General features: G+C 43.4%; 1 protein-coding gene across 1 annotated transcript; it reads left to right on the forward strand.

Moving 5' to 3' along the window:
* The first annotated feature begins 6324 nt into the window (after nucleotides 1-6324).
* IL31 (interleukin 31) lies at nucleotides 6325-8335 on the forward strand. The gene is made up of 3 exons (XM_072725256.1): nucleotides 6325-6340; nucleotides 6497-6645; nucleotides 8021-8335. The coding sequence occupies exons 1-3, from the start codon at nucleotides 6325-6327 to the stop codon at nucleotides 8333-8335; spliced, it is 480 nt and encodes a 159-aa protein (XP_072581357.1).
* Nucleotides 8336-11025: the final 2690 nt, after the last annotated feature.

The following is an 11025-nucleotide window of genomic DNA, read 5'->3' on the forward strand; positions in this document are numbered from 1 at the left end:
CCCCTTGTGCATTTCCCAGAGTTAGGAGTCTCATGTCCTGTCACCCTCTCTGATTTTTCCCACTCATTTTCCCCTTTCCCCTTTAATCCCTTTTGCTATTTTTTATATTCCCAGAATGAATGAGACCATATAATGTTTGTCTTTCTCTGATTGACTTACTTCACTCAGCGTAATACCTTCTAGTTCTATCCACGTTGAAGCAAATGGTATTTGTCATTTCTAATGGCTGAGTAATATCCCAGTGTATACATAAACCACATCCTCTTTATCCAGTCATCTTTCGATGGACACTGAGGCTCCTTCCACAGTTTGGCTATTGTGGACATTGCTTCTATAAACACTGGGGTGCAGGTGTCTTGGTTTTTCACTGCATCTATATCTTTGGGGTATATCCCCAGTAGTGCAATTCCTGGGTCATAGGGTAGCTCTATTTTTTAACTCTTTGAGGAACTTCCACACAGTTTTCCAGAGTGGCTGTACCAGTTCACATTCCCACCAACAGTGCAAGAAGGTTCCTCTATCTCCACATCCTCTCCAACATTTGTGCTGGGAAAATTGGACAGTCACGTGCAGAAGAATGAAACTAGACCATTCTCTTACACTATACACAAAGATAAAATGGATGAAAGATCTAAATGTGAGACAAGATTCCATCAAAATCCTAGAGAACACAGGCAACACCCTTTTTGAACTTGGCCACAGCAACTACTTGCAAGATACAGCTATGAAGGCAAAGGAAACAAAAGCAAACATGAACTATTGGGACTTAATCGAGATAAAAAGCTTCTGCACAGCAAAAGAAACAGTCAACAAGGGATCCCTGGGTGGCGCAGCGGTTTGGCGCCTGCCTTTGGCTCAGGGCGCGATCCTGGAGACCCGGGATCGAATCCCACGTCAGGCTCCCGGTGCATGGAGCCTGCTTCTCCCTCTGCCTGTGTCTCTGCCTCTCTCTCTCTCTCTCTGTGTGTGACTATTGTAAATAAATAAAAATTAAAAAAAAAAAGAAACAGTCAACAAAACTAAAGACAACCTACAGAATGGGAGAAGATATTTGCAAATGACCTATCAGATAAAGGGCTAGTTTCCAAGATCTATAAGGAACTTATTAAACTCAATAGCAAAGAAACAAACAATCCAATCATGAAATGGGCAAAAGACATGAACAGAAATTTCACCAAAGAAGACATACACATGACCAACAAGCACATGGGAAAATGGGAAAATGCTCTGCATCACTTGCCATCAGGGAAATACAAATCAAAACCACAATGAGATACCACCTCACATCAGTGAGAATGAGGAAAATTCCCATCAGTAACATATGAAGATTCCAACTTTTTATATCTTCACTAACACCTATTATTTTACTGTTTTTTAAATCATAGCCATCTTTAGTTGGTGTGATGTGTCTCATTGTGATTTTTATTTGCGTTTCCCCAATGCCTGACTCATAATGATATTGAACATCTTTTCATGTGCTTTTTGGTCATTTGTATATTTTTGGAGAAATGTCAATTCGAATACTTTGGTCCTTTGGTCTTTTTTTTTTTTTTTTTACTTTGGTCATTTAAATTTTTTTTTGGTCTTTTAATTGTTGAGTTGTAAAAGTATATATATATATATATTCTGGATATTAGCCCCCTGTTTTATATATAATTTAAAGTATTTTCTCTTGTGGTTGTCTTTCCAGTTTCTTGATAGTATCCTTTTACCCACAAAAGTTTTTAATTTCAATGAAGTATAATTTATCTATTTTTTTCTTATGTTGCTTGTGCTTTCGGTGTCATTTTATTTTTCTTTTTTTTAAGATTTATTTATTTATTTATGATAGACCGAGAGAGAGAGAGAGAGAGAGAGAGAGAGAGAGAGAGAGGCAGAGACATGGGAGGAGGGAGAAGCAGGCTCCATGCCGGGAGCCCGATGCGGGACTCGATCCCAGGACTCCAGGATCGTGCCCTGGGCCAAAGGCAGGCGCCAAACAGCTGAGCCACCCAGGGATCCCCTTTTGGTGTCATTTTAAAGAAACTATTGCCTAATTCTAATAAAATGGCATTTGAGTGTTTTTTACATATTTTCTCAGATTTGTGATTTGCAAATATATTTCTCCCAGTCTACACTTAACTTTTCATCCTCTAAACAGTGTCTTTAGAAGACCAAACATTTTTTGAGGAAGTCTAACTTATTGATGTGATCCTTCCAAAAACACCCATTGTGGTACTCACCTATTGTCCTTTTTGATTTTGATTGTTCTATGTCAGAACACCTTTACTATTATCAGAAAAATTCTCCAAAACTGGAGACAAAAAAAACTAAGACAAAAAAAAAAAAAAAAAAAAAAGAGCCACATGTCCTTTTAAAGAACAGGAAAAACATCTATGAGTGATATAAACAAATTAAAGAGACAAATCAAGGATGACTCCTGGAATTTTGATGAAACAGCTGGGTGACTGAGATATAATGAGAGAAAAGAAGCCTAGAGAGGGGAAAGCAAGAGTCCTGTACAGAATGAGTTAAGCTCAAGATGCCATTGGCATCTACTCCATATCAAGTCAACAGCTGGATAGGAGTCAAGAGCCCAGGAATGAGGTCAGCCCTGGGTGATCTTCACAACCTAATGTGCAACAGAATAAACAGCTGGAAACCCCCTTCCACCCCTAAAGCCCTTCTAACCGCTGCTGTTTCTTTCCTCTTATTCAAGCTTCTTGGCAGAGTGGTCTATGTGCACTTTTACCCCACTTCCCAAACTGCCCAGTATAGCTCCCTTCACCAACTACTTATTCAAACTCTCTGGCAAAGTTCCCAGTGACCTCATGTTATCAAACCAAGGGCCTCTCATCAACCTTTATCTTATTTGACCTCCCCATGGCTTATAATGGTACTAATCTCATCCTCCTTGAAAACCACTTTCATCTTGTTCCATGACATGTTTTTCTAGTACATTTCTCTCCCTTTCAAGAATGCCTTCTTAGCATTTTAGACTGTCATCTTCCTCTCCCTGTTCTGTGAATAGAAGTGTACCCCTGGCCTCCACACTTACCTCACATGTCTCTCATTGGTTATCTCTTGTAGACTTACAGTTTTCTCAACCACAATGTGCAGATGGCGCCCAAAGATGGTACAATAGACAGACATAGCACCCATGTCTCTAGTTCTTTCCCTTGAGCTCCAAATCCAAATGTCCAATGGCTCACTGTACATCTTCACCTGAGAGTTCCATGACACTTCTAACTCACCATGTCAAAACTGAATTCATCATTCACCTGAACCCTGTGGTCCTCTCTGTTTGTTAGCACCCTCATCAGTCCAGTTACCCAAACCACAAACCCAGAAGCAGTCCTCAACTCCTCCCTCTCCACCATCCTCAAATCCAATCAACCACCATATCCTATGAATTTTGCCTCCTACAGATTTCTCCAATGCATTCACATCTATTCATCTCCACAATCATTATTACCCTGGTTCAGATCCTTGGCTTTGGACATGTCAAGGGTGGGGCATTCAGGTAGAAATGTCCATGACACAGTTGGACATTTAGATCTGGAGTTTGAAAGAGAGAGATATTAAAGTGTGAGGACCATGAGTCAAGGGTGGAGCTTGTGGAAACACACCCATTAAAGGACTGGGCAGGAAGATGATTTGATCTGAGGAGGTACTGTCAGAGGGCCCAAATGTATCAGGATAATATTGTCACAGAATAAGAGGAAAAAGAGGTTTTCAAGAAGGAGGAAGTGGTTGGCATTACTGAATGTCATGGAAGGGTCAAGTAAAATGAAGACTGAGAAGAACCCAGTAAGGCTGGCACCATAAGGCCACTGGAGACTATACAGGTTCTCAGTCACTGCCATAGCAAATACCATAAACTCAGAAGTTTGAACCAATAAAGTTGCTGTCCCACAGTTTCTGTATGTCAGAAGTCTGTCATGGAGTAACTGGATTCTCTGCTCAGGGTGTTAGCAGGCTAAAGTCAGAGTAGTAGCTGGGACTGTGGTTCTCAGCTGGGGCCCAGGGTCCTCCTACAACTCACTGGTTCTTGGCCAAATTCATTCTCTTCTCTGCTTTCCACTTGGTGCCTCCTTCTTCAAGCCAGCAATGGTCAGCTGAGTCTTTCTCATGCTTTGAGTCTCTCTGCTTACCTCTTTGTTTCTAAGGGTTCATGTAATTACATTGAACCCATCTGGCAAACAACCTATCTTCAGGTCAGCTGATTAATAACCTTAATTACATCTGCAAAGTCCCTGTAATGCGATAAAATTATGGGAGTAAACATCAGAGGGTGAAAGTCATGTGGGCAAAATTCATGACTTTGCTAGAGGATTTTGAATAAATTGTTAGGGTAAAACCATATTGCAGAGGTTTGGGAAGTAAGGTAAAAGTGCAAGTAGACCACTCTGTCAAGAAGCTTGGATAAGAAGAGGAAGGAGACAGCAGGGGCGAAGGGGGACGTGGGTTTAAAAGGGTGGAAGGGGGTTCTCAACTCTCTCTTCCGTTGTGTATCTTGGCTTCTGTGGATGGCCCTGGTCTGACCTTGTCCCTGTGCTCTTGACTCCTATCCAATAGCTAACTTGACACTGAATAGATGCCCAATGGGCATCTTGAATTTAACTCATTCTAGACAAGATTCTTGATTTCCCTTCTCCAGACTTGTTTTCCTCTCTGCATGTCAACCACTCACTTCATCAAAATCCCAGGAGTTAAAAAAAAAAAAATCCCAGGAGTTATCCTTGATTCCTCTCTTGGATTTACTTCCACATAAATTCATCAACTGGTTCTGTGGACTCCATCCCCATCCACTCTACCCTGGTCCAAGCCACCATCATCTCTACCTGGACAGTCACATAACCTACCAACTGGTCCTCTGCTTCCATCTTGAATTCACACAATCCATTCTCCACTTAGCAGCCTCTCTCATTTTCACTGCTTCAAGTATACCAGATCCTATATTCCCCTCCCTGCAGTCATCCAGGGGTACCTTGTCAAACTTGGGATAAAACCCAAGTTTTTTATGGCTTCAGAAGGTCTTCTGTGACCTGGCTTCCACCTAATTACCCACCACCCTTCCCTTCCCTCACTTTGCTCCAGCTGCCATGACCTGTTTCCTGGTTTTGACCACACCAAGTTCACTTTTGCCCAAGGACTTTTGCACTAGTGTCCCCTACACTTAGAGTACCCTTTCCCCAGATCTTCCTACAGCAGACACCTCCTCAGAGAAACTATTCCTCATCACCTGACCTAAAGTATATCACTCGCCATTCTCTATTTCATCACCTTGTTCTATTTTCATAGTTCTTATCATTACCTGACACTTTCTTGTTTATTCATGTCTGCCCATTGCCTGCTAAAACACCAGCTTGGTCAGGAGAGGGACTATGTTTAACTTTTTTGCCACTATTCCTAAGACCCCGGAAGAGTGCCTGGTCAAAGCTGACATTCAAAATAGGAATAAGTGCCTTCAACAAATAACTCTGGAACACTTATTCTGGTTCTAGGCCTTGATATTGCCAAGGAGCAGTTGAGAATCCAATGATGTTCAAGGTCAAACAGAGTGGAGACAAGGCTTTTGACTCCCCACATTCACAGTGGTTTATCGGGGCCATCCTCACACACTGGCATGGACATGCTTTAGAAATTTCCAAAGGTAATACAGTTTGAAAACCTCATGCCAGGGGATCCCTGGGTGGCTCAGCGGTTTAGCGCCTGCCTTTGGCCCAGGGTGTGATCCTGGAGATCCGGGATCGAGTCCCACGTCAGGCTCCCTGCATGGAGCCTGCTTCGGCCTCTGCCTCTCTCTCTCTTTCTTTCCCTCTTTCTCTCTCTCTGTGTCTCATGAATAAATAAAATATTTAGAAAAAAAAAAAAAAGAAAGAAAACCTCATGCCAGCCTGACACCTACACACACTCACTGTGACCCTCCCCAGAAATTCCCTGTGGGGCACTGGCCCTCAGCTTCTGTAAATTTCCTGTTCTTGAGGAGTTATGCCTGTCAAGTCTGGGCTTCAGAATTTTTTCTACTCAGATCAACAAGCTTTTTCCCAGAAGAAATAGCAAAGATTTGTGCATCTTCCTGTGTGTGTCTGCACTGAGTCAGGCATCTGCCCACCTAGAGGGTAACCTCAGCGCTTCCTTCCAGCCCTGCTTTCGCCTAACCTTTGGCCGCAGAATTTTGAGTGTTTTCTGGAGAAAAGCTGAGCAATGATTTTGCCATGGGCGGGACATTGATCATTCTTTTTCCTCTCAGCTGGCCCTTTATATATCTCCTGAAGACCATGGCGAGCACGTCTGGCTCTAGAAGCTGTTGCTGAAACGGGCTTTGTGTGCTCCCTCACCATGCTCTCCCACACAGGTATTACCGTGTCCTGCTGCCTGTTTCATGGGCCTGGTCTTGTCTCATCAGATAGAGGGCAAGGCTGGAGGGGTTCAGCCAGCAGTGGTTACAGCTGGGCTGGGCAGGGGTGGTCTGTCTGGTCACTTGCCTCACAGTATCATTTTCTTTCTCCAGGACCATCCAGGTTTGCCCTGTTCCTGCTCTGCTCTATGGAAACCTTGCTGTCCTCCCATATGGCACCCACCCATCAGCTACCACCAAGTGATGTACGAAAAATCATCTTGGAATTACAGCCCTTGTCGAGGGGACTTTTGGAAGACTATGTAAGTGCTCTACAGATTTCTTTTCCAAGCCATTTCTTTAAAATGCCTTCCATTGCCCCCAGAAGAAGCCAACTCTTTTTAGACCTGAAGCTAGGGCTGTGGATACACCAGGAAGGGAAGGGAAACAACGAGACAGGCTACAATGGACATTTTGTGAGAGTTGGAGGCAGAGATTAGCCCAGACAGCCTGAAGTTCAACTTCTAATGTACTATAGGATCTGCTTTAGTAGGTCTGCTCATCTCTAACATATTTGGTTCACAGTAATACTACGTGGATTTTCCTGCCTCTAGCACATCCCTAGAGATGGGCTGTCTTGCCTGATCATTTAGGAGCCTGCTAGGGAGCAGCGTATGTCAACTTAAGCTGTCAGTGAGGTTTCCAGGAATTCAGGACACTAAAATCCTCACATGGGTCACAGAGAGTCTCTCTTACTGCAGAGAAGGGCAGTTAACAAATTGGGTGTCTGTTTGCAAGCTACTTAATTGTTTAATTAGGACCCAATCTACTTCTAAGCCGAGGCTCTTCTGAGCCTGACTCCATTGGGAGGAAAGTTTGAGGCTGAACAAATGTGAATACTCTCACTTTCTTAGAGTTGTGATCAAGACAGAATATCTTAGACTGTTTTGATTAAACAAACAAATCAAAAACTGGAAACACCTCATGAAATTGGCCTTGCCCTTCTCTTCTACCTTGACGTTGAAACCTTAGCCTTGGTTTTTATAGACACCTAGTTACCAGCCAAGATGACTAGGTCGTTCAGGCTGGTGAGGTGTTACTAGAACTTCAGGTGAACCCAAAAGCTCTTAGTCCTTGGGAAGAGGGACAGGAGAGTGTATGGTCTGGAGTTTGGAAAAACTCTCCCTGCCATCTTGGAGGCCTTTCCAGATATGCAAATACTCCCTCAATGAGCTTGAGATACATTGGCTTTAACACAGAGAGCAAGAAGCAGGATGGAAACCCAGATGCTCTCCTAGTCCCCAGCTCTGAGTCCCTGATCAGCTAAGAGAAGAGTCCAGGGGGCTGTTAAGGCCTTGGCCAGATGGGTAGGGGAGGCAGGCTGAAGCAGTGGTTATTCGCATAATCTTTGGGATGGCTGCTGACATGGGTTTGAATTTCAGGTCTGCCACCTGATCTTGGGCCAGCTCCACAAACCAACGGAGCTTTAGTTTCTTCTGGGAAGGAAAATAGCAATGATCACAGTCTCTCAGGGTTGGGGCACCCATTACAACCAGGGGGATTGTAATGGGTGCCACAGATGGCAGCGGGAAGTGCCCCCCCAGCCCATCACAGAGGGAGCTTTCAGACGCTAGTGTTGGGGCTTCTAGCTGTTACTACAAACCAAATGCTCACCTGTTTCTCCTCCTCATTCCACAGCAGAAGAAAGAGACAGGGGTGCCAGAATCCAACCGTACCTTGCTGCCGTGTCTCACCTCTGATTCCCAACCACCACGCCTCAACAGCTCAGCCATCTTGCCTTATTTCAGGGCAATCAGACCATTATCAGATAAGAACATTATTGATAAAATCATAGAACAGCTTGACAAACTCAAATTTCAACATGAACCAGAAACAGAAATTTCTGTGCCTGCAGATACTTTTGAATGTAAAAGCTTCATCTTGACGATTTTACAGCAGTTCTCGGCGTGCCTGGAAAGTGTGTTTAAGTCACTAACCTCTGGACCTCAGTAGATCATTCAAGGCTATCTGGTCGAACCTATTTCTTTTGTAATGGTGGACATATATGAAGCCTTGAGAAAACATGACTGACAGCTAACTCTGCTGTGAGTTGTCAAGTAAATTATTCCAGTGAATACTCTTAATGAATTCCCGGATGGGCTGGTCTTGGGAGGACTGAGGTATAAATATGTGAACTAACTTCGAAAAGACTTCAGGTTATGTCATTGTTATCACTCTTGATATTTATTAGTATGTTTTTCCTCTGTAGACTTAAATCTTATCCTCATCATGCCTCTGTGAAGGCAGGAGGAGGCACCTATGTTAATTTATTGGTTTTATTGTATTGAGAGTTGTTTAATGCTCCTTGAAGGAGCCCTCGGGAATTATTTAATAAATTATATTGAATTCTTCTCATAATCTGTTTTGGATTTTGTGAGGGGGTTAAAATTAGTGGCCGAGAATCCAGACTAGGTGGTGTTGTGGCTGAGGAAACATGGGACATGCTGTGGAAGTTGAGATCATTTCTGTCACTGGTACTTCTCCCCATTGGGTAGGTTCAGTAGCAAATAATAGTAATTCCAGCAGCTACAACCATTTATCAAGCATTTTCTTTATGCCAGGCGACATAAGTACCATTACTGTTCTCCTTTTATAGGTGGGGAAATGGAGGCAAGGAGTCATTTTAGCCATTTGCCCAAGGCCACACAGTTATTCAGACTCAAGCTTGCTCTTCACCACTCTGTCCAGCCTTTGTCCCTCTCTGGGCAGTGACTGGGTCTTAGGAGTACTTAATGAATGGCATGCCTGGTACAGAGCAATCCCTCAAGTGTCTTCTGCATGGTTCCACACTGGATTCCTGGTGCCTCTGCTCCTGCAAAGTTCTGTTCCATCATTGCATCCATGATTTCTTCAGAGCCAAGGCCAAAGATTTTATCATTTGAATACACATTGAGTCCAAAGTTGTGCATGGTTCTTTGAGATTATCTCAAAGAGTAATGGTTCTCAGAACGTGATCTCTGGACCAGCAGCGTCAGTATCACCTGGCAATGTGTTAGATGTGCACACCCATGCCCCCCCCACCTCACACTTACTGGATCAGACACTTTGGAGGTGCAGCCAGTGATCTGGTTTTTAACTAAATCTCCAGGTGATTGATATGCACTCTCAAGCCTGGGAACCACTGATATTCTAAGTTGACCAACACCTTCGTCTTCATCTTATTTAGAGGGAAACTGAGGCCCAAAGAGACAGTATGATTTGCCTCAGTTCTCATAGCAGGGGAGATGAGGCTAGGACTCAGAGCCATTGAATTCTCAGTCTTAGTCTTGTGGGGTTTTCTCCTCCAGCCCCACAGGTTCTTAAGCTTCCACATCCTATAACCTTCAATGACAGCATATGGGGCAAACTTTCCAAAAAATGTCCACTGTGGTGGTCATCTATCATTCTTTTTGACTGTCCTATATTGGAAAACATTTACTATTATCAGAAAAATTACCCCCAAACTGGGAAATAAGGCAAAAAAGATGACCATGTGTCTTTCTCAAGAGTAAAACAAATTGGGATACCTGGGTGGCTCAGCGATTAAGCGTCTGTCTTTGGCTCAGGGCATAATCCTGGAGTCCTAGGATTGAGTCCCACATCAGGCTCCCTGCATGGAGCCTGCTTCTCCCTCTGCTTATGTTTCTGCCTCTCTCTCTCTTGTCTCTCATGGACAAATAAATACAATCTTTTTTTTTTTTTTTAGTTTTATTTATTTATGATAGTCACAGAGAGAGAGAGAGAGAGAGAGGCAGAGACACAGGCAGAGGGAGAAGCAGGCTCCATGCACCAGGAGCCCGATGTGGGATTCGATCCCAGGTCTCCAGGATCGCGCCCTGGGCCAAAGGCAGGCGCCAAACCGCTGCGCCGCCCAGGGATCCCTACAATCTTTAAAAAACAAAAACAAATGTTTAAAAAAAGAGTAAAACAAATCTCCACTAGTTTGTAGCGATATAAATAAATAAATGAAGGACAAGGGACAAATGTTCCTTACAGAATTCTGATTAAAACATAGAAGGAATGAGGGAAATAGAAAATCACCATTAGAATGCCTCAAAGAGCATGCAACTAAAAAAAAAAAAAAAAAGAGCATGCAACTCAATGTCGGGGTTCTAAGTTTGGCCCCAGGTTGGGTATAAAGATAACTTAAAAATAAAATCTGAGGAGTGCCTGGGGCTCAGTCGATGAAGCATCTGCCTTCGGTGCTTCAAGCATTTCGGCTCAGGTCATGATCTCAGGGTCCTGGGGTCAAGTCCTGTGTTGGGCTTCCTGCTCGGCAGGGAGCCTTCCTCTCCCTCTGCCTCTCCCTCTGCTGTGCTCTCTCTATTTCTCTCTCAAATAAATAAATAAAATCTTAAGAAAAATCTTTAAAAAGAAAGAAAGAACAACACATCAGTCCTCATTGCTGTAGGCAAGATCCACAGATGAAGGCTAAAATTCATGGGTGAACTGAGACGAAACGGGAAATTTGCATAGCGTCAAAGTATCTTCCCACAAATATTTACTAGTCATTTGGCAATTTTAATTTACGTCTATAAATTCTTTGATACTTTCCCTGCAGGAGGTGGAGGGGAACTCCCTTCCCTGTGACAGTGATCATAGACTAGATCTGTGACTTGCTTCTGAAGCACCAAGCACAGGACAAAACAGCCAGTGAACAGGGT

The sequence above is a fragment of the Vulpes vulpes genome, chromosome 10 (assembly GCF_048418805.1).
Source record: "Vulpes vulpes isolate BD-2025 chromosome 10, VulVul3, whole genome shotgun sequence".
NCBI classification, from domain to species: domain Eukaryota; kingdom Metazoa; phylum Chordata; class Mammalia; order Carnivora; family Canidae; genus Vulpes; species Vulpes vulpes.